Genomic DNA, 25,273 nt, shown 5'->3' on the forward strand with positions numbered 1-25,273 from the left:
AAGCTCCACTGAGCTTTATTTTCCTCCTTCCTCCTCAACATTCTAACTTCAAAAAGAGAATGTATCTAGTGAGTAACCATAAGACTGTGATGCTCTCCCTTTTCTCCTTCTTTGCCCCCTTCTCCTTGGACTGCTTTTCACCTGCTTTCCTGTGATCACACTTGAAATTTAAGCTGTAAGCTTAAATCCCGGCACAGGAACGGAATTCCTCCATTCGCTATTTCTGCAAATTTATCTAAACGACATGTGAAAGACAACGGCAAGTACTGAGCTGGCAGAGGCAGTCCATGCATTTCCACTGCTTAAATTTTAACAAGAAAAATAATACACATTATGGCAGCATCAAAGAACCCTAACTGTCCAAAAAGGTAAGTGAATGAAAAATTCCAGTGAAAGCACATTTTGTTACCAGAAATCACATTTTCCATAGGGTATATTCTATCTATTGAAGTCTTCAGAATTCTACATGCACTTTGGCATCTATTTCTGTGCTTCTTACTCATCTGAAATTTATAAAACTTTTCCACTGAGTTCAAATACAGTCACAAGACATGCAATTTAATAATTTTCCAAGTTGCACAAATGGATTACTATACAGTCAAGAAATATGGGAACTGACTGAACTGAACTGAAAACCATTGAGGGAGAGGATCTACATAAACTAGGGTGCAGTGTTGGCGCAAGAACAAATATGAAGAATTCGGCCATCAATTTGCTTAGTCTGAAAATTACTCACCATCTGAGCAAGGTTCTAAGGTTTTTCAGTAATCTTCCAACAGAAATAGATGGGGCAAAAAGTTAATATATTTTAAGATGGAATTTTATTACATGATTGATTGCAATGAGGTGATCAATTAGGTGACTGACTGCAACATCAGGGGAACAGAATCAGCATCCACAAGGTCCCTTCCTGTTTGTGTTCCTACAAATAGTAAAAAAGACATGCCAGCAGCCATCAAAGTGCTCAGGTAAGAGAGAACTATCCCATGACAGTAACAATAAATTACCCAAAGGATTATCCCTAAGTGTATAATAATAATAATAAAAGTTATTTCTATGCAACAAACCATGAGCTTTCTTGATTTTATACATTCAGTGCTGATCTGAAAACCCTGGAAGCTGGGCTGATATGAAAACAGGAATTATAGCTTGCAAAAAGTTTTGCACCGGAATGAAATGCAGGTCTTTCAAAAATACATAGATATATAGACCAGATGAGAGACAGAAAAAGAGATAAAGAGAGACTACCATTAAGTATTCACTGATTGGAAGGGCAGATATTTATAACAAGAGAGACCTAGATCTGATACTCTTTCTGATTTAGATTCCTCCCTCATTTGAGTGCCTTTACCATAGGGCTAAAAGGTCAATGTCTCTCAATATTTTCTTCTGCAGTTGTTTCTATTTTTATATGCAATTAAATACACACTGAACAGAAATAGATGGAGACTGATTCCACAGCCTACAGGTTAATCACCTAGTAGGCCCAGATTCAGTCCAGGTCTGAATTAAAAACTGCTGAAACTAGAATCTAGGTCTCCTATATTCTGGGTAACTCCCAATGGAGAAGGGCTGTTTGAGGTGGTGGGTTGATTTCTCTTCCATTTTAACCACAAATTCCACTTCAGACCCTTAAATCCCAGAGCAATAAACCTCTGCAGAAAGTTCTTGTTCCGATAAATTGTATTTTTCAAAGGCAATCATTTCATCAAAAAAACATGACCAGATCCACTGGCAACTGACATTCTCTGTTAATCCACTAACAAGATTAATGTTAACACAAGCTTCTGTCTCTTTTCCTATAAACATAGCTAATTTTTGACCTGGAAAAATTGTCCCAGATTGCAAGACAAGAGTTCTGAACCTGTCATTCATCCTAGATTTGGTCTTTATTTATTTTTTTTTAAACAAATTAGCAAGGATACTTTGATGGTAATTATGCAGTTTGGATATTCATCTTCAGTATTTGTATAGCTCCCATTGCTGTAATATTTGAGCATCTCGTAATCTAGCTTGTTTCTCTTCCCAACAACTCTGTGAAATAGAGGGTTTATATGTGAGATATATCCATCATCAATTTTGCTCACTCCATTTCACCCTTAGGCACTGGTCTAATCTTCCAAAATTAAAGGTGGGTTAGTTCTAGCCACACTAGTTCCTTCCAGAGAATATCCAGGCACAACAGTCCCAGAAGGACAACACCATGCCAAGTGTCTCCCTCTCTGCCCAGGCAGTCCTCTAACCCTAACCAAAAAATCTGGCCTCATTCACACAAATGCCTCTACACATCTTCATGTCACTCCTCAGGGGCTACAATTTGCTCCCTCAGCATCATACTATAAAAATGACACTCTGGCAGGCTAAATACAGCTATGTTATTATTTCAGGTTCTCTGAACTGAAAAAAATCACAAAAAGCAGTAACGATGTTTTAGGGCCATAGGAGTGCCACATGAGACACAAGGCAACGGAGCGCTGCGCAGCGCAGAGTGAATGTGGCTACATTGCTCCTCAGGATATCAGCCCTGGGCAGCATGGACACGAGCCAACCCACATTCACTGGTCCCTCCCTGCACGGTCCGCAATGACAATATACACACAGCCAAACCCAAACCCAGACCTAAGGCTCAGACCCACAGAGATGCCAGGCAGCTGACTCCCAGTGAGATCTTGTCCAGTCTGAACCCAAACAACTTGATCTAGGTAATAACGAGAAGACTGTAACAAAGCAAAGAACTAAACCCAGGTCTCCTGAACTGCAAGCTGCCTTTCTAAGTCCTAGACTGTCTTTCATTTCTTTAATAATCAAAAGGCTATATATAAAGAATTTTACTTAAATGAAAAGTGCATCTCTCACACATACCACTGAACTGTCGTAATAATATCCATTCCAATCCCATTTTCAATAACTAAGAATTTTCCGCTTTTGGGCTGAAGTTGTTTCCCCATGACCAGACCCAATAAAATGATTTAAATGATTATTTTATATTAAAAATAATAAGAAAAATACATTGGTCTTATTTTTCAGCTGTTCCTCCGCCTACACAGCTAAGAATAAAGATGAAAAATAGACTAAGTAGTTAGGAACTACTGAAGAGAAATGCAGACCAACAAATGAGTTATGCGACTTTGCACAAATCACTTCAACTATTTACTCAAGTTTCACCTCTGTTAGATGGTGAGGAATAAAATTACATTGCCTACCCCAGTACGATGTTGTGAGGATTAATTGGATGATACTTGTCAAGCATTATACTACACAGTGTCATGTTGCAGCTTGATTTCGTATCCTATTAAAAGCAAATCAAAGACTTCAGTCTTTCCTGGAGTCTCCAATAGATTGTTTTATGAATTTAAAGAGAATTCCTTCCATTGTATTATTTTTCTACCCAAAACTGCATCTGAAACAACATTTTTTTACACCATTATCCCCTGGAAAATGCATGGTTTTAAAATACATGTATCACACAGCAGTGCATGATGGTGTCTACTTGAACGTCAGATATTACATTTAAAATTTCCTTTGAAAATATATGCTTATTGATATTGGTGAATCTGCCTTAGCAAAATGTTCGATCGTGATATATACTTTTCCCTTTCAAAACTCCTGCAGTATGTTTTTGTCAGTGGAGAGGGCAAGGAAGTTCACTACAACTGCAGTGTTGCTACTTTCCAAACAACATTATAATGACTGTTTTCCTATGACAAAAAGTTGCCAAAACCAATACTGCATCTCAAAATGATTTGTTTCCTATCAGCAAAGTACTATCTTTCTTCACTTTGCCAAATTCACTCCTTAAATTGCTTGGCATAACCAGCAGTATTGTAATTCACTCAAATCTTAGTACTTTCTGCAAAAAGACTACTGGAATTTGTTTCTGTTGGGCGTACGCACGGAACGGAGTTATCAAGGATTCCAAAGTGCATGTTATCAGCTACTATAAAAGAGCTATGAAACATGTCATCTTTTGTGCACTAAATGTGAAACTAAATAACCTTCAATAAATACAACAGTGGTAGCTAGGGTCATAGGAGCAGAGATTATAGCTTCTGATTAGTTCTTTTCTTTTCACAGAGTATTAGAAACTTAAACTGCTACCTACAGATTAAAGACAGCTCTTATTTTCATTTCATGAAGGCACAATTCTCATACCCTGTGCCAAAAGATGCCTTTGATATATCTACTGGCATGAAATAAAAAGAGTAATACAACGGGTATTACAACATTAAACAGAAGGTGGGATTTTAAATTTATAGGAGATACAAAATGCAAAGCTACAATTCCTACAGTAATCATGACTTAGTCCCTATGGGCTCGGTCCTGCAAGGTTCTGCACTGAGGTTACAATCCAATAAGGAAGTGCAACGTTCCAGCAATTTCACTGATTTCAAAGGATTTACTCATGCAGATTAATTTAAGCAGCTTGCTTAAACATTTGACTTAATAGATCTCTAAGCACTTTGCAGATCTGGGACCCTTATGCATAAGGGCAGCACCAGTCATGTAGAGTTAAGGTCACAAAAAGTTTTCCTCATAAACCACATTTGCAATCTTTTAGAACTTTCTGATACTACCATATTTAGTGAATATCCCTAAAAAGTGTTTAAACATTTGAAAAAAGATAATGTAGTCATTCTGGGGTACAAGAAAAGGTAAAAACTTTTTAAAAAAGAAATAAATGAAACTTCCTTTTTAACGCTTACATTCTAAGCAGTTTTGAGTAGACAGATGAAACTTTTTTCCATTAAAAATAAGAAGTGGGCAGTTAGGAACAGGATGCAGAATAGTTCTGAAAATGTGGCTTCAGTAAAAATCACCAGTTGTTCACATAAAAACCTGACAGTGTTTTGAAACATACCATCAGAAGTGGAGATTTTGCATCATTTTGCACACACTCCTAAATTAGCTGCATAATAAAGGCTTAGAGATCAAGGGAAAACGCCTGCCAACTGTATGAAAGACAAGGAGAAAGCAAACTGCTCTGAGACACACTGTTATTCTTACTGCCATGAAGAAACGCACTTTCCCAACTTCAGTTCTGCATTTTGGTAGCTGCAGAAGGTCCAAGCTAAGAAGGACTCTTCTCTGCAGAACCGCCTAGAGAAGAGGAAGAACTGAAGGCAATGCAGTGCCTTTCTCCTCCCCAAATATGCAGCGCATATTACCTGTCACGTGACAGGGAACAACCATGCAGCTCCCTTTTCAGCACTGTGGCAGCAACTATCGAGAATCACAGAATCACAGAATCGCTGAGGTTGGAAGGGACCTCTGGAGATCATCTAGTCCAACCCCCCTGCTCAAGCAGGGTCACCTAGAGCACGTTGCACAGGATTGCATCCAGGCGCGTTTTGAATATCTCCAGAGAAGGAGACTCCACCACCTCTCTGGGCAACCTGTGCCAGTGCTCTGTCACCCTCACAGTGAAAAAGTTTTTCCTCATGTTCAGATGGAAGTGTCTGTGTTTCAGTTTGTGCCCGTTGCCTCGTGTCCTGTCGCTCGGCACCACTGAAAAGAGTCTGGTCCCATCCTCTCAACACCCTCCCTTCAGATACTTGTACACGTTGATAAGATCTCCTCTCAGCCTTCTCTTCTCCAGGCTAAACAGGCCAAGCTCTCTCAGCCTTTCCTCATAAATCTTGAGAATTTCAAGAACAAGAGAGATTGTTAAAATAAGGTTAAATTTAATTGCTTTACACTCTGCACTGTACCTAAGAAATCTTGTATCAAGAAGATTTTTCTCCTTCAAATCCTAGTTAATTTCTAAGTAGCAGGACAATGTGAGAATATAACATTTCCTTGTTCAGCTATTCTAAAATACAAATGCCAAACCTGCATAAAAGACATGTAATGATTAATGGTAACTCAACATGGCAAAGCAATCATTCTAGCATCTACCTCATCTGCTTCTTTGAAATGGGAAAGGCTGGGATAAAGGAAAAACCAAGAAAGCTCATCTGAGAAAACCTGGCTGGAGTTTTATGTTTTTATATGTTATTTGAGTTAGCAATAAAAGCAAATCCCAGGAAAGAGCTAAAAATTGGACCATAAAGTCGATGTCCATGCACAGTGCAAAACTCCTGGCCTGTTTTAAGCAAAGTTGTGCCAAAAACTGGCAGCACTAATATTCGAAAAGAAAATATTAAACAGGTAGCTGCTGATAGTTATTAATATACATAAGTCACAAAAAGTAGTTTCAAAACGTGTCCCAGAATTTGCAGACACTTTACAATATGATGTATTATGGGAGCTGTATTATTGGAATCATGATGATGAAGCCACAATCTCATACAGGAGAAGCTACAGAATACACATACAACTTGACTTGAGCATGATTGCTGAATACTTAACTGAGTGACCTTAACGCTCCCTTTCCTAAAGGGAACAAAATGTACACATGGTGGATTATGAGGTAAATCATCAGTTTATCGAAACTAGTGGATGTCTTCTACAGTTTCCATGAATCTTCAGTCCAGCTGGTATTACAGCTCAGAACCTCCTCCCTCTGAGCCCCACATTCACTCCTTCTTTACAGTAACACTGTCTTCTACTTGCCTTACACAGTATTTTAGATAATACTGACAGTGTTCAATTCCACATCACAGCATATTAATCTACTAAGTAGAGCCCAAGAGCCAAGAAGAGGCTACTTTCAAGATCAGGGCTTTATTGTACTAGATGGGAGTACACGTGTCGGTTTAGCCTGTCTCAAAGATGTTAAAATCAGAGGCCCTGATCCTACAAAAACGTGGGCATCTATAATTTTTAAGTTTGTGAATAAATTTTTTATATTCAAAATTGTGCTTACAATTTGGGGGCTTTTTTAAAGGCTAGTCACGAGTGGGGAAGCCAGACAAAAGGGAGAGGGAGGTTGAGGGTAATGGCAAGGAGATCACATTACTACACAGAACAGAGAGACGGGTTGCAGGTCACTATATCATACGGAAGCAGATTTATGTACGCGAGTGTAAACAGACTCCACTGATCTTCAGTCAGCCATTATTACTCAAGAAGCCTTCCTGGTAAAACAGCATTTTGAAGAGGGAACTCAAGTAGGAAAGTGCCCTTACAGGGGATCAGTGGATTAGTTAGCCAGAAAAGACAGCACTGATACATATTTGAGGCAGTACAATGGTGCTTGCTTTAGGAAATTTAGCTTTGAATTTTCCATCTCTTGTCTATCTGTGGACCTGAGGTGGCATTTAGTTTACCATTTCAAAAGAGAGTGGGCTGAAACAAATTGTTTACTTGAACACACGATCATTAAATTGCATCCAAGATTGTTTGTTAAAGTTCAACTAACAATTTTCCATTCAATCTTTTGAATTGCATTAAATGCTGCAATAGGGGCAAACGTGACAGATTTACTACATCAAAGACGTTATGAATTCTGCTAATCCTAAACTGACCTGGCTGATCAATAGTCCATGCGCCGGGCAAAGCAGTCGATCAGACATCATTGTGCATATCCTGTTGACCACAGTCTGACCTCTATGCACAACCAAAACAAAAGTCCAAATGGTCAAATTGGTCCAAATAAGACAAACCTCAATTTCAGGCAGTAGTAGTAGAATGATGTCTTTTTTTTTTTTTTTTTTTTAAGAGCAATTCTTATTGAGCTTAATTAATTTGGGGGATTTTCAACAGTTCTGCCAGCTAGAACTCAGTCACACAGCCTGAGCTGAATATATTGCTAGGGCATACACCCCTTCCTCAGGCAATTACAGGGTGGAAAGTAAATCCAAAGTCAGTTATCAAGATTTTATCTTCTCAGTTACAAACACCTGGAAATTACGAATTACAACATAATGGTGGGGCAGTAATAATTTTATGATTATGTAGGGAGTGAAAATTACACTGTTTTGTGGTCTGCAACTTGGTATGTTCATTCTTACAGTAATGCCAAGAGCTCTGTTAAACTCAGAGATCAGTGCTAATACTCAAATCCCAAATCTTAAAAACCATAAAGATGGGAAACAAATGTATTAAGCCCTGAAGCTCTAGTCCTAGCAAGTCTTGAGATATCAGATCTAAAATTCACCTTGTCAAGTATGTCCTCACACTTCATAAATCTCTCTAGGGAAGCAATCCAAAGTCCAGTGAAGTCAGCGGGAAAAATCTTTCCGCTAGTTTCAGTGGGTTTTGGATTGGGCTCCAAAAAAACAAAACTCAAGGAGAGCTACAGGAGAGCATCCAGAATTTCAGTTTCCAATGGTATAAATCATTAATCTATGACTCCTGAAGTTCCTGAGATACCAGTTTATGTTGAAATCAAAATGCAGGGTGGGAGGGAATAGGTACAGGGGTCAAGGGACAGCAAGCAAAATAATATGATTTCAAAACATAATCATGATTGGGGAAGAACAGCACAAATAGTGTTAGAGCCCATAAACTTTCCCAGCAACAGTAATCAGAGTGATTTTTTTAATAGCTGCTGTGTGTGCAGGGCAATAAAAATACACTATTTTGTCGTGTTGCATAAGTACTAGAACTGCTAACTCTCCAACTTTTCTGGTAATTCAAGCACAAATAGCTTAAACTTTTAACACCTGGTGAATCAACATGAATTAAGGAAAACGGATTTTAGTATGTTGCAGTGTTATATGGTGCGTGCATAGAAGCTGTAAACCTGAGAACATACACAGTAAGCATTTTCCAACAATATAGTTCTACGATTAAAGCAAAGGTCTTCTTAGAGTTGCAACACATCCTAAGTTGTGAAACAGGAGCAATTTGTTCAAGTGACAAATGAAAACAGCTTACCTAATCCTTTTAGAAGATCCTATCAATTAAGAAAAAAAAAGTCACTTCAAATGAAAAAGCCCACCTTACAAAAAAAAGATGTAAAGCAAGATTTTAACAATATTTGTATTCAGACAAGGCAAGAACTGTGGGAACCTATATAAAACCACCAAGGTAACTGCACTGGATTTTTTCTACACATGTATCAATTTAAATAAGTTTTGAAATAGGAACACTCACCTCTGTTCGAGCCATAATTGGCAGTTCTGTATTTTAGTACATTTAGTATATATGTTACCATTTAGCACTCAAAAAATCATTTTTTTAAATTAAGACTTACATTGTTTTCTCATTTCTTTAAGCTGATCCTTAAAATATATATATTTTTCATTCCTTTGCAAATCGGCGTCACTGTTCTTGCTCTCCAATGCAGTAAATTTTTCTTTTACTAAATACTGCAAATCTGGTATATTTTCTGGTTTATCCCGTTTCATCTGTAAGGAACAAGAATGAAATATTTTTACTCATTATGAGACATGCTGTAAAACAAAGCAAAAGGTGTCAAGAAAATATTCAGGAGCATAAACTCAGTTTCTTTTGACTCCACTTAGGTCTTCTGCTCTGAAACCATAACCTCTAGGTAATTATTTATTTCAGCAAAAGTAACTATTAAAATCTAGAGATTAATTTCACCTAGTTGCTGTATATGGGGTATTCTTTACACTAACAATAGGGAAAATTGAATCTCTGCAGTCAAATTTACTTCTCTGAGTGGTTAAGGTCAAAATGTTAACAACAAACAGCGTAACACTGAACATGAATGAAACCAAAGAATATGACTCTGTCCCAAAGAGTAGGGATGACTGCAAAACAAAAATAACATTTCGTAAGAGTTTTCAAAAAACACTGCTCTCTCATCATTTTTCCATCAGCTTTTCAGAAGTTTATAATCTATCTGCATGACTGCTGAGACGACACCAGCAAATGCAGTACAGATAGCTAATATGAAAGGAAACAGCCTCAATGTATTTGTGCTATGAGAACAACAAGCAATATGTTCTACAGGCAGGCAAAGACACAGTTTCTTTAAAAGCACTTGTTTACACTAATTGTATCTGGGATGACTGAAGAATAAATGACTGGAAATAACAGGGAAGTCACCACATTGGCAATATTAAGCTATTCCAAGAATGTGAAAAGTATTTGGGGAACTCAAAAACCAATAATTAGATTTTTCCTTCTGTTTCTCAAAGCAACAGTAAATTCTAGGGAACTGCACCTTTGACAGGCATTCGTAAGAACTAGCTGTTACAGGTATTGGGCTGGGGACTGTTATGCAACAACAGCCAGGAACAGCACAAACCCGGGAAGAAGCTGGCACCTGTCAAATCCTTACTGCTAAGTGTTTTCTGAACCAGACAAAGGTTGTTTCTAATCTAGCCTATCCCAAACATATGGCAAAACATGCAAGTCTGAAAAAGAAGGAGGAAAGCACCATTTGTGCTGAGCCACTTCTTCCCTACCACACATACTAAATTCTGCCACTCACCAGCCCACCATGTTACTCATTGAGAAAGACAGCAAAAGGGAGCCTACTACAAGAAAAGGGTCCATTCCATCAAATCAGTTATGGGTTCCAGAGGTTACAAAGAAACTGCAAATCCTACGGAATATTTTTTATTTAAGAAGCTAAAGAAAAAGCAAATCTTTGCATAAAAATGGACTTTGGGAATATATAAAATGTTACACAGCCAAGAAAGCTTTATTGTCTTTTTAATCAGAGCAAAGCAATCCATTGAACTATTATTCCTTTCAAGAGTAAAGCTAATTTGGCACATTTACTTTAGATAGGTGCAAGTTGTGGCAAGAAGAAAAGTAAGAGAAAACCCATGTATAGCCAGGTGATAGCACGTAGATTTTGTAAGCACCTGGAGACAAAAGATCAGCTACCACAACATCCAAAAAGGGATGGGATAAAGGGAGTGCCCAGGAATACCCAGCTACCAAAGGAGCACAGCGACTACGAGGCACAGCAGGAGGTTTACAGGAAGCAGTGAAGACCAACAGCAGATCATCACAGATGCCCAGTCTGCTGCACAAAGCCAAGCAGCAACTTCTAGTCTTCATATTATGAAACCTGACAAATGGAGCAAAGTAACACAGACATCCTGGCCTGGGGCAATGGGGGCAATCATATGCACTCAAATGATTTGTTTGTCAGCTCAGCACCACTGCAGACTGCTCCAGAAGAGGGCCTGTCACAGGAACAACGTTGTTCTACGCTCAGCCATAGAAAAATCCTGGCCGTCAGCTGCATGCAAGCACAGGAAAACAGTTACTAAATCAAAATCCGTTTCAAACCCAACATGTGAGAACATAGTGATTTGGACAAGAGGTGGTGCACGCATATTCCATTCTGCAACAACTCCCTCGGACTGTTTTTACAGACATTCTCTCCCTGACATAAAAATAATGTCCAAATGCAAAACCACACTCTCAAGTACAGTGCAAATAACAACTAATCACTAAGACTTGTCCTCATCAAGAGTAAGAGTGCTCTGGCCAGATACCATATACAAGATCCAGTCATGTACAAGAAACAAGTGCTTCTGCAGTGGCTGATACTGGCACAAAGAGTAAAAGAAATGATCTGACACTTGTTACAAACATCCCTTTACCACAAAGACAATGTCAAGCACCTTTTCCTCTCCACAGGGACTAACATGCTGCACATCGATACAGTCACACTGGGCTCTTTCTTTCTGTTTCTTGACTCATGGAAGATTTGAGTACAGAAATCCACCAACTTAGTGTCCTCAGCAATACCCTCAGAGCAGCAGGGGCAGGAAAGGGGCAGAGCCAGTCTTCGTTCAAATAGTTGTCCCTGCAGCTCCAGCTTCCAGAAGTAGAGGACTTCACACGTGAGCAGAACAAGAGCAGGAACCGTGACTTACCAAAACTGGCCAATGTTTGAGAGGCTGCGTTACACGCACAGAAATAAGCATTGTCCCTGCCACTACGGGGCTACCAAAATCTGCATGGATATAACCCCTCAGCCATCTGTACTGACGTCGGGGCAGCAATTACTCAGAGCCCTCACTTGGCTGCCTAAATTCTAATCACACAGCTTGCTGCCATAGCGCTAGCAAAGTGAGAGCTAAGGTGCTGTTCTCTAAAGGCAACGTGAACACTTCCACCAGTTTTCAAGAAGAAAAGAATGTCATTCACACCAGCTTTTCTCCCAATGGTAATACATTAAGTTTTGCTGTGGACTGAAGATATTAGAGCAATGCAGCATACATGACATCAGCTCAGATAACCATATAATATAGAAACCTAAACAGTCAAACAAGAGAGGTACCCAAAGAGTGTTTTTGCCTGTAGTTTAACTTATTTCACATGTTTATAAGATTAAATTCAGTTTCTGTTCACCTCCAGAGAGAGGATGATTGCTTTCATTAAAATGATTAGTAGAGACACCATCCCTGACCACACTCCACACCGGGCTGTCACGTAGGCCCTTACCGAAATGCCAGGTAGACCTTCTAGAAGGTCAACATGTCATAGGTGAATAATAAGGCATGTCCACCCACTATAATAACAAGTAAATATGTTTACTGTGCACAAGCAATTTCCCTCTGGTGCTGCATACGCTACTCCACAAACAGGGTTGAGAATGGTCTAACCTAACAACACATATGACAACAAATGAAAGAAAACTTGACATCAGTCCTAATTCCTCATGGTGGGACAGAATTGCAACATCTTATATACTGCATCAGCAAACACCCATACAGGTGCATCACAGTTTTCTTTAATTCTCACCACCCACTCCTACTCTACAGGTTCAAGATGGATGTAGTGATGATGAGATCAGCATAACAAAAAGAATGGCGACAATACAAACATCAGATATGGCAGGGGGACAGGGCAAAATCATCAATATTCAGGGCAACAAGTCGAGGTCATACTTCTTTTCGGTCTCAGAAGCATGTCAAGAATGAATGCTCACTAGCAAAACTGAAGCCACTGGCACATTAAATTTGTCAGTAACAATTACTTCACATGGGAACCATGAAAGACATATTAAGCAAACAACTGTACGTTTAGTAGCACTGTCAGCCAAAACCAGCATGCTAAGCAACACCTTGCAGCCATTAGTCAATCCATTGAGAGTTACACTGATTTTGAAACGGGGTGGAGGCATACACACCCTCCAAAGCATCCTGGAAATGACATATAACTATGAACTGGGAGTGTTCAGGACATGGTGAAAAGAAGTATCAGTCACAACAGCTTGTTTACAGCAACAGAAAAAGCAAAAGCATCTACTCCTGATGGTCCCATAAAAGTAAACAATCACAGGGGCATTTACTATCAGAGCTCAGCAATAATAGCAAGAACAGACATGTGATATATAATTATTAATTTATATACCATACATGACCTACCAACAGTGCTGACAAGAAAACACATTTAGAAACACAAAAAAATTTTGTTTAGAAAAACACAGCTGAGGTTCACCTATCAAATGATATATTGTTCATGGCAATACACCACACTGATCACAGCAGATATGTGCAAAGAGGCTACTATGTTTGATGGGCAATGCTTATGAAATGACCCAGTTCAACGCAGGTCTTTGACTTCTACCAGTATCTATCCATACCAGTGAACCCTCCTTTTGTAGATTCTTTTACTGGTACTGTATTACATGCATAAACAGTTAGACTGCACCTCCAAAAATGGCACTTTTTGCAGGGTGAGCTTGCACAAGCCAGAGACACCTGTAAACTCCAGGTATTCTAAGGGGCAGTCTAGGGAGTTTTTATTTCTTTGATTAGTATAACTAAAATGGAAATCAGTTATTCTGTTCCAGATCAAGCCCAGAACCAGTTAGGTCAAAGGTACCATTGACTAGAATTGGGCCAGCTTGTGGTATCAGCCTACGTATAGTAAGAGATCAGTGTCTAAAAAGGCACTAATTAGCATAATTCTGCATGCAGCATTTCAGTGTTTAGCAATTTGCCCTTCCCAGTATTACATCTCAAAGCTCTTTACAAACTTTAAAGAATTTAGCCTCAAACTTTCATTGTGACATATGTACAATCAACTATATTTTACAAATAGGGAGGCTTGTGGCATGAAGAGATGAACAGCTTGGCCTAAGGTTGCACAAGGATACTGTGTCAGAAGCAAGAATAAATAACTCCTAGTCCTGTGCTTTGAGCACAGAGCCATCCTTTTACCTTCTCTTTTAGTTGAGGGAAAGTTCAAATTAACATCTGCATTTGGTTCACCCTCTGCAAAGATGCCTAAAACAGTTTGCAGCTGCTTGGCAAACTTTGTGATAGAAGAGCGGCATTCTGCCCACCACAAAAATGCTCCAATGGACTTCACATTGCAGTGGTTCAGTGTGTGACACTCCATGGTTATTTTCTAGCCTTTTCTTTCTTCTCTAGCACAGAAGTCCTTTAGCTGCATGTTTTTAATCCAGTCATGGTTTCTAGGTACCCTTTTTCAGAGACATTGTTTATGTCCCTTGGGTTTCTGGGGTTTGCCATCACCATCCTTTAGACTTCACTGAAATTTCTGGCCACACCTGAACCATACTGAGGTCTCCTGTCCAGTGATGCTATCTGCAGAAGAACTATCTTTCCAAAGAATTCAGTATTCTCTCCTTAATCTTTCAAGCCACACACTATTTGTTCCTATAATTTAATGCCTATAAAATATGGACTTTTAAAGTTTAATTTATGGATATTATTGACACCTGTTATATGTAAGGCAAAGAAACAATCCTGTTTGCTACTGACCTTTTTGATGACGGAGTCAGCTGACAAGGCAGAATTTCTTCATTTCCCAAATTCTTTGCTGTTTCATTTATGAAAGGGAGGGTGATTACTCAGCGCTAAGAAGCTCAGAGGCATGTAGCTACCTAGATATTTATATCCTTTTGTGACAATCTGAAAAAGGATATGCTGATAGTCTCCTGCTAACTCTGAACTCACAATAATTTAAACTGTATTTACACTACAGCCATCTGCCTGCGCACAGCTTTATGGAACACTAATAGTAGCTGTGTATTTCTGAACTCCTTATCAGATAAAAATGACTTTTTTCTTTATTTACTTCCGCTATACAATAAAATCAACCAAAAATGCATGGCACATTTTTTTCTTATTTAATGACTCCTATGTCCTTTTATTTCATCATTACCTTGCTAAATAATATTGATTTATTATTACAAATATGCAGCCTTTCAACCCACATTTATTTTACCTCAGGGTAAGCCAAAGTTTGCTGTGATTATTTATTATAACCAATTTTTTTCACTGAGAGGGAAAATAACACGGGAGCTAAGTAAATTTGTGGGTTGAGTCACCCATACACTTTGTGAATCATGTGAGAACCAACTCGAAGTGAGTCACCACTGTAACTGAATCAGGCTGCAAAATTTCAGCTTAACCTAAACAGTCATTTATTATTCTTCAATGGCTGGATTCAACCCCTTAGCAAATATCAGATCATTTGTTGAGGCACAAATAAAACACAGCTCTTGGAAACATCTGCAAGGGCAGTCAGAAAGGATATCATCATTCAGCAGCAGGATCTGCACTAGTTTGAACATAGCTCTGCTGCCGTCAGGATTGCCTGCAGGCCCACATCTGATTCAGGAGATTCAGCACCTCTACACATCATGGCTGCAGGGCTGGGACTCCAGTTGAGCAACACCTTCCTAGACAATTGTGAAATGCCGAGAGAGGCATATTTATGAGAGCTGACCCATACTTATGACACATACTGCCTATTAAACTGGGCCAGCACAACAGAAAATGACTGTCAGCACATCTCAGATATCTCCAAACTCTGCCAGAGTAACAGTCTGAAGGTGAGGTAGGTCACAGGGGTTCAAAAGCAGTATGGCAGCACGGTGGTTGCAGCTCAGGTGTCATAATGAGAAGGTTAGTACCTTCCACAGGTTTTTTTTTCCTACTTCAAAGGCAGCTGGAGATGTTTAACTTTCATATAGAAAGTAAGCGTAGCAGGCCATACGCTGCTCCTCTGTATATTGGGGTATACCCAAAGTAACTCCTCACAAGTCCCTGTACATTAGAGTCATTCTAGTAAGGCTAAAAATGGATTTGGGTCCATTCTGGTTGCTTGCTTTCCCCTGTTCAAAAAAGGAATCATATATACACAGTGGGATTAAAGTAAACGAGCACCAGGTAAAGAAACAAAATTGCCTGGGTACAAATGCAAAGTTTACAGCATGAACAGCGTTTCTTGGGGATCTCATCTGTTAGAAGTTTCACCTCAGGTACAATGCTTTCCTCTGCCCATATTTTGACAGCAAAAAATGATCTTTGTACTTTCCCCAGTTACCAGCAATGGTACAGTCCAGACTGTGAACACTTTTTTGTTTCCCTCCAAGACCCTTTGGGTGCTGCTTTGCAAAGGACAAAAGGGTAAAAAGAAGTAATGAAAGAGGATCACATTTAAATACCAGTATTGAAAGTACTTGTTACCAAAGGGGCAAAACTAGCTCATGAAGACAGCAATAAATGTGAGCATTACAGGTGAGGTTTTCCCAAGATACCAAAGTGAAGAAAGTTAAGGGAAATTTAGCACCTTAATCCCTTCAGCATTTCTGAAAGCCCAACTGCCTGTGGTTTAAAGTGAGGGTTGGACTGAATAATGATTTCAACCAAACAGAAGTCTGTCTTGACCTTGTTGCTCTGTAGTTTTTTCAATAGATGAAGTATGTTGATGACAAAGCAAAAAATTCTACAGCATTCAGGAAATATTTATGAAAACATTTAAAAATTATGGTTCAAGACACAGTGGTGGAGCAAGTACATAAATTTACTAATCCTGTTTCTCCTCTACATTCTTTAAAGTCTTGCCACAAACATAATTCATGTGCAAGTTAATTTTGGTGGAGTAGAGAGATATATAGCATGTTGTTCTAGGTAATTTTGCCTAAGCGCAGTTTAAGGCCAGTAACAGCAAAAATAACTATTCGTATAAAAATGTTGCTTTAACAGCATGTTAGAAACTGTAAGGCAGATGGTGCATCTCTTTTAGCAAGGTTGATTCAGCAAATGCATCAGGCTGTTCAACGAGTTTACCAAGCTGCTGATTAATTCATGTATTTAGAAAATACATTAACATGGATATTAGAGCGTTTTTTGTCTTTAACATCCCACTCAAACTGACGAGAATTTAGACATTGATTTTAGTGGGAGCAGAAGAAGGCCCTAAGGTGATTTCAGATTAACAACCTGTTTACTCTTGTGTGGCTTTGCTTGGTTCACTGAGATGACTAAAACCCATGTTTTCCACAGTGTGGAAATAAAGGGCTAAATCCTAAAACAAGTACAAGTCAGTGTTATCTTCATCAGCTCCTACAAAACACAGTTGATTTATACCAGCTGTGAAGCTGATCCCTGTTTAAACACAGACTGAGACTTATCCTTTGGAGAACTGCATACAGCATGTACGGTTAAAATCAGCTGATTTTCCAAAGGGATGTCTTCCACATTCCTTGCGTATACCCTAAGTGGAAGTCAAGCAGACCTTTTCAATTTTTACTCCTTTTGAATTTTTTTGTTCATCTGATGGAATTCTTGTTCCCAAAAAGTGCTACAGCACTGACAACGTTTCTTCTCTGTACTCTCCAAAACAGTGATGTGAGTCATGCTTAGAGGTTACATTTGGTCTTCATGAAAAATGACAACATTTGGGAAACCGCAATAGGATTTCTATGCACAGACTCATGCTTTATTTGAATTGACATTAGTTAAAAAACATATACCCTGATGACACTTACAGCCTAGACTCACTGAATTAATATACGTATACTAGTATATAGAAGGATCAGGATGGCAGTACTCCCATAGGGATCAACTCTGCCTTTAACACCAAACACTGGGTTCAATGATGGTTGCACTAGCCAGGAAAAAAAAAAAATCATGTAAAGAGTACAAGCACAGAATGCCTCCCTGCAAATTTCCTTGTAGGCAAGGAGCACCTAGCTTGCTTACATCCACAGTGGGTGTAAAACTCCTCAGCTGTATGACAGCCCCAATCTTTGCCCTAGAGCAGAATTTCCTTTTACTTTGCACTTTACTGTGAATACCTGAGAGACAAGTGTCTCCCTTAAGCCCTTCCACATATCACATTCTTTAGTCATTATTAATAATGTTTTCTTATCCAGTTTCCTACTGGGACAGCCCTCAGCAGAGTTACTAGCCAGAGTTACTAAATCCCAGGTCTTAATTCCCTTCTTATGCTTTTTGATCTACCAGTTCTGGCTGACATCTTGCATCTCTTCTCTAATCTTGGCAAACACTATGTGCCTTTCCCAATACATGCACAAGTGATTCTTTTCTATTAGGTTGCATAGGACACTCTGGAATATATCCTTTTTGTTTTATAGGTATCCCAAGGCATCTCAGTTACCCAGTTTTTATAGGCTCCCTGCAGGCAGTATATCAGCTCACAGAGAATATTTTCAACTGGAACTCTTCTCCTCCTCTCTTTGCTTATAAATCCCATCTTTATTATTTATGCAGTTTCAACAAAGCCTCAGAAACAGACCTGTATGAGAAAATCAGTATTAAAAAGACCTTTGCTTTTACTATGCTAAATTAAGCTGCTTATATGTTCTCTATAGTTCCCAATTTTTGTGAAGTAAGACAGTATGTGCTGTGTACCCTACATGCCCCTCCGCTGGCTCTCCAAAATCCTTGGAGCCTATCCACACCTTCCTTGTTATCTGTGAGAGCATCAAGAAGTTGGTTCTTGCCAGGAAGTAGCTGATGATGTCGGTCGCTGCTGCTCTACCTGTTTGATTTTCAAAACAAGTGCCTTTGCACTTTCTCTCTCCTGGTCTTCCTGTTGTGGGAAAGCACCTCATAAACATTAGGGAATATATCTATAAATCCTTCATCAAAATCCTTGTTTAAAAAACCTTCCTTTATTATGATGCCCAAAAAACCCTCCCAAGCTGTCAGACTGTTATTGTGCTGAGACAACTCTCTGTCCTGCAGGATGGTGTCCAACGTCCTGTTTCTGGAGCACCCTTTTTATACAGAGCCTCGCAGAATTGGGGCCTAAGAAGTTTTATGAAAACTGATCAGCTTTTTCATTATAGGTCATTACATTAATTTCCACATCTTGGCTCAAAACCAACTTGATGATACACCTTTGTACTCTCTACAGTAAAAGGAACCTGAAAGTTTGTGAACACTGTAATAAGCTGTAATTAAACAAAATACCAGTGATGATAATACCTAACTGTAAGGCAGGTAGTGGATGCACTCCATTAGATGATTGTAGAATAGAAAGAACATATGTTTTTAAAAAATCTGAAGACGCATGTTTTGCAATTCTGTCTTGCAATTTATATGCAATGCCTTTTTTAAGTCTAAAGGTAAATTATCAATCCAGTTTTAAAATTATGGATAAATAAAAATGAAATCATATTCCAACTCACCAGCTAGTATAAACTCCTCCATTATACAGAATGATTTTTACATGTTGTTAGAAGTAATTAAAATTCAGCTCTCAGTTAAACTTTTTAAATAGCTCATAGTTAAAAAATTATTTGTGTAAATGAGACTGGTGTGTGATAGCAGTATTAACTTAGTTACATCTGCAGAATGTAACAGCAGTTTGAGGAGAAACAGGAAAAAAATGAGAGCGCTCACTTGAGGTTATAAGGCAGAAGGAGACAGTTCTACCTGAGAGGGTGTCCGCAGGGCAGTGGGAATAAAAGAAGTGCGAAACACAAGAATCACTGAACTCCTCACATATACAGCTGACATACTTTTTGTAAAAGCAAAATAAATTAGAAGGCTTAGCCTCAAATTTAAATGCACTTTTCTTAATATTGTCTCAGCTGACAAGTAAAAGGCTATGGAGTAGAAATTTTATTTGTCCTAACAAGAACTTATTCACGCAGCGAGTTGAACTGATATGAGGTTGGCCATAATATTGCAAAAACTGAGTACTTCTTTGACCATCAACAACATTCCTGTTATGCTGGCTGATAATCCAAGAAAGTTGATGTTGTCCATGACTAGAAACTATGTTACTTACCCATACAATTTAAAAGTACAAAAAAGAACTCATTTTCTTCTAAACATATTGCTCTATGCATGCAAGTATTTCCTTTCTGACCATTCCAAACTCAATGTGCATATTTTATCTTGTTTCTCAGTTTCTGCAATGCTATCAAATTTGTCTCCCCAAATTCTTCCAGGCTGCTGGCATACACTGTATGCCCAGCAACTCTCCGAATCACATCTCCCTTGTCACTCCAACTTTTCCCAACTTCTTTCCTAAATTTACAGTCCTAGATCTTGTATTTAGTACTGTTGTTTGAACTCATCCTTCCTGTCTCTCTCTTATTACTTTGCTTTCCCTCTTTTGTGCTCCTTTTGAACAGCTCATCACCATTCATCACAAATTCTCAGTACTGCACTCTTCCTCTTATAACTTGATTAAACTCACTTTTCCTTCATTTCTCTGACTCATCCACTGTATATCACATGCTAAACTTATTTCTCTCTTATTACTAGATCTAATCATGGGATGCCTCCATTCTTCCTTTTATATATTACACTGTCACCAAACACTAGTTCCTGAGTCACTGGCAAAGGAGCAGGGAGCAGATGGAGCAAGTGATACCTCCCTTCATACAAGGGTCAGCAGTCTCACAGGAACCGTAGGTTATACTGGCCCCTTGGTGGGGCGCTGTAGTTTGTGCTCTCCCAATTGCACCCACTGGTTCCGGCCACACTTTTTCCTGACAGAGCAAATGTTTCATGCTGTCCCCAACAGTCAGTACATCCTCATGCCACCGCACTAGAAAGTGAAAATACACCATCCAAAGCAGCACAGTATAACTTACCATAAGTAACTAAACCTTATACAATGGAGTCTCAGTCTTTAACATTATTTGCTGCAGCAAAATATTAAGATTTGAACTGAAACTACTGCATAGTTATTCATAACCAGATGAAAGTTCAGCCACATCTTGGCCCACACTCACTCAGGCAGTTCCTGTAGTTTAACCTGACATTTCAACGTATTATCAATCCACATGATGGTTATTCCCTTTTGTTTGTCTTCCACCACGCAATATAGAATCACATGACAATATTCCTTGTTTCATGAGCTTCTCTTCCCCACCAACCCCACCAGCACATCCTCTCATCCAAGGGGCCTTAGTTTTGACAGCAGACACAGCCCATCTCTACAAAAGCACTGATATCTGCCCTTGTTTTTCAAGTTCATGAAAGACTCATGGGACGAATAATAACAAATCTCATCTTCTTATATAAAATACTGAATGCAAAAGATCCCAAGAACAGGACATACAACTCCCTGCCTGAGGGAGTTACAGATAACGATCAGTAAACTGATGATCGTTGACTGGTTCATTATTGTCTCTGCCATGAAAGCAATGAAATGAGACATGCCCTACCGCAAAGCTGGGGAGCAAAACCAAAAAAAAAAAAAAAAAAAAAGAATGCCCAACTCACTAGCAGAAGAAAAGCTCTTTTGCAGAGTCACTAACTCAAAATGGAATAATTAAAACTCCCACTACAGAAGCTACAGCTTTGAAGTGGAACTGCTGATCTCTGTTTGCATATTAGAAATGCTTGTGTCGATCTCCATGCTCAGTCTGGGTAAGAGACTGCAGATGAGGATGATGAGGCTCTGAATTAGGACAAATCAAATGGTTGTGGACTCATGAAATCCCGTTGAAATAATTAGCAGTCTCTCAAGGTGATGTAATTAGTATATTAGCATAGTTTCCTGCTTTAGCAGTAAATACATTTTACCAATGTGCATGTCTGCTATTTAATATGTCAGCCCTGCTAAAAGTCCTTTGCACCCGTTTGGTCTGTCAGTCTCTTTACAAGCTACTACTTTATGACAGATGACTAGATTCACAAAAAGACTAAGCTGTAGCAAAGATGCAAATTGCAGCATTTAAGCTTTAGAGACCCTGCTAGCTAACGCGATCAATGCCCTCCCTAAATTAGACCACCAGCCTTGTTATAAAATGGAATGAGAAAACCAATTAGCCAAAAAAAAAAAAAAAAGAAAAAAAGAAATCACAAAAGCAAAGAGTTGCTGAAGATACTCAGTAGGACAGGGAGTCCTATTGCTGTAACAGGGGTGAGTGCCTCCACCACAAAGCCTTTCCTTGAGTCAAACGCTTAAGCCAGGCAAATCCCTCCTCACAAACAACGATGAGAGAGAAGTAAACATACTATCAGATTTAATATCTCAGTGGTTAAAACAGTCATCTCTAAGGTGAGTGACCTGTTTTCAAATCTCTACTCATTCCGTATTAGCTGTCCTAGCCCATAGGCTATTGGGTATTCTGGGGTAAGACATCCCAATCTCTCCTGTTTGAAGTTGTTCCACTTTGTATAACTAATTAAAAGTTAATTGGAGCGAGTACTCGAACCTGACTCTCCCACATCCCAGGTTATTGCCTAACTATTCAGCTTAAAATTCATTCATTTTCTTTCTGCATGGTTCTTAAATCATGTAGGCACTTTCAAAAATCCTATTCTCTATTTTACATACAAATATTCACAAAGCAGAAAGCCACACTCACTTCAAAATCACCACTACAAATACCTCCTATTCTTCTTGCATATAGTACCAGTTCAGTTGCCTAACAGTGAAAGCTAGTTTTCTTTTTCAAATCCTTTGTCACAGTATAATCCATTTTTGCAAGTACAAAACACACACTTCCTGTGGTTATTGTTTTTGATTATTTGCTTGGAAAACGCAACAGAAAGCCTCAAACTATATTCATAGGTAGCAGAATAAAGGAATATCGGTCTTTCACAAAGATTGATGACTATTCTTTGGATCCTAAAAATATGGTATGGGCTTCAGAAAGCACACGAGGCGATGAACAGCTCCCTGCCCTAAAGAGCTCGCAATGTAAATGATGGACCTGGCACACAAGCAAAGATGCAATATAAACCACACATCGGGAAAAACAGAGATTACAAATCCAGGGTAATGAGGCACAAATGAAAGCTTGTGAGGCATTTCAAAATAAGGACAGCCTGGTATAACAGGCATTTGTTCAAGGACTGTAAGGGCATTGTGGGCCAATAAGAGAAAGATAACAGACTAGGGAATAGATTCAAGAAGTAGTACACATGACAAAATAATTCAAGGAAGACTGTTTGGTTGATCTGCACATGCAATAAATGTAAACAGTTATCCTGGTATAAAACTTGCAGATCCTTTTATTTCATTCAGCTTACCCCTTCTATATGAGAGTTTAACAAAATAAAACAAACAAAAGCAAAAAAACACTCATCCCACAGTATGAATGCAGGGTACACTGGTATAACTGTTCTGGTTCTACTGCTATGACTGGCAAAACCTTCCACATAGACAAAGCCCTAGTTTCAAAATGTGAATTAACTGCAGTCTGAGAAGAGATGAGGGAAAATTTTACTAGTGCTGGTGAGCAGTGGCTTAGGAAAAGTTAGAGTCCAACAACAGTATTCCTGAAATGTTAAATGTAGCAACATTATAAGGCTAGCAAGGAAGATCTGATTCCAAAAAAACAAAATTTAGGCTGTGCAAAAGCACACTAGTTCATTTATGATTTCCAGACATATTTTTGCAATACAGCATTCTGTTAATCTTCACCATGCAGGAGATATTCCCCATAGTAGAGGCTTGTGGTGACAACGCAGACACAAACCAATCCCCAGAACAAAAGGTTAAAGTCTTTTACAATATTTAATTTCTGTAGAGATTTAAACATTTAAATATGTCATTACAAAACAAAATGACTCAGTATAGATGTAATTCAGATGTACCAAAATGCATTAGTCATTCAATAAAACCAGCACTGAGGATTTACTAAAAATACTTTACAGAAGAAAAGTAACAACACATATTTACTTTATGGAATGGTTGTAGTGGAAAGCACATTAAACCAGATCCCACATAACTCACCTTAATTTGTATACCCCTCAGCTAGGACCGTTAGTCCCAGTCCTAAAACAGCACAGCTAACTTATATCTGATTTCCGATCCTTGCTTCAGATAGCAGTGCAAGCAGAAGCAATGTGTGATGGTACCAGTGACCAAAAGGCAAATGAACCAGCGCAGAGAACTAACTATATGGCAGCATGAAAGGTTCCCTGCTGGGTGGGAAATCTCACTACGGGCAGAGTTAACTTACATCAGCTCCATACTTATCTGGTACCTCAGGGAGCACCAGCAACCAGGAGCTTTGCAATCAGGACATGAGAACAGGAGCAGGGCAGTTAAAATGGCAGTCAGACTACAGGGAATGTAAAGGAATCCCATAGATGCTGCTCTCAAATGGTGATAACACAGTACAGGACACTGGTGCAACCATTTCTGGTACTTTGGCAACCTCCACCTCCATTACTCTCCACAATCCTTCTAGTCAAGGGAGAGGCCTGGCTTGGTAGCTGGTGTCACCAGCAAGGCTTTGGTTTCTTTGATTAATGATGCCTCGTTTGATGAAGGACTGCTAAGAAGATATGGAATCCACCTGACAAAGGTAAGAACATCTTTGCAAACAGATTTGCTAACCTAGTGAGGATGGCTTTAAACTAGGTTCACCAAGAAATGGGTACCTCGGCCCAAGAGGTGAGGAAAGGGTGAATACGGAGGAGAAGGTATGTGTGAAAAAAGGCTACAAGGGAGAGTTACACATTTCCACTTAGAAGGGAGGGCATTCGGAGGCTTACCTCAAAGTGACTGGATACTAATGCATGGAGCTTGGGTAAAAACAAGAAGAACTGGAAGTCCATGCACAGTCAGAGGGTTATGAAGTGATCAGGATCACAAAGATTAAATGGTACAGCATGCAAAACTGGAACACTGTCATGAATATGTAGGTGGAACAAGCATGGAAGAGGAGTTGTACTTTCTTACAAGGTACCTCCTTGACTATGCAGAGTTCTAGTGTGAAACCATACACAGGTCTTTCATGAACCTTCTGGTCAAAAGCAGAGGAAAAAGCAACATTGGTCATGCTGCAGTGGGGGCCTGTTACAGACCACCTGATCAAGGAGCTAAAGTAGACAAGGCTGTCTATAAACAACTAGTAAAAGCAACCCAATTACTGGCCTTGGTCCTCACTGGGAATTTCAACCATGTAGGCAGCATGACATTGTGCAAGCAATCCAGGATGTTTCTAGACGGCACCGGAAAACTTCTTAATGCAAATGCCAGAGAGACCAATCAGGGGTAATACTCTGCTTGACCTCTGCTCACAATCAGGGAAGAACAGGTGGCCAATGTGGTCACAGATAGTAGCTTAGGAGTGGTGAACACAAGCTGATTGCATTTAGGATCCAGAAGGTGGCTGGGAAGGCAGACAGAAGAATTAACACTCAGGATTTTAGGTGAGTGGACTTCGGGTTATTCAGGGAATTGCTCAGCAGAATCCCCAGGGAGGCTGTCACATGTGGTGCCAGTGATAGCTGTTCGGTTT

At 39.2% G+C, this 25,273-nt stretch overlaps 1 protein-coding gene across 4 annotated transcripts in view; it reads right to left on the reverse strand.

Annotated features, from left to right (window-relative positions):
* Nucleotides 1-25,273, reverse strand: part of NSMCE2 (NSE2 (MMS21) homolog, SMC5-SMC6 complex SUMO ligase) — a 135,365-nt gene that overhangs the window by 66,151 nt on the left and 43,941 nt on the right. For all 4 annotated transcript variants that reach the window (XM_067290167.1, XM_067290163.1, XM_067290164.1 and 1 more), the window contains one exon: nucleotides 9,080-9,233. In XM_067290167.1, coding sequence (XP_067146268.1) covers nucleotides 9,080-9,233 — 154 coding nt within the window. The remainder of the gene's footprint in view (nucleotides 1-9,079; nucleotides 9,234-25,273) is intronic.

The sequence above is a fragment of the Apteryx mantelli genome, chromosome 2 (genome assembly GCF_036417845.1).
Source record: "Apteryx mantelli isolate bAptMan1 chromosome 2, bAptMan1.hap1, whole genome shotgun sequence".
NCBI classification, from domain to species: domain Eukaryota; kingdom Metazoa; phylum Chordata; class Aves; order Apterygiformes; family Apterygidae; genus Apteryx; species Apteryx mantelli.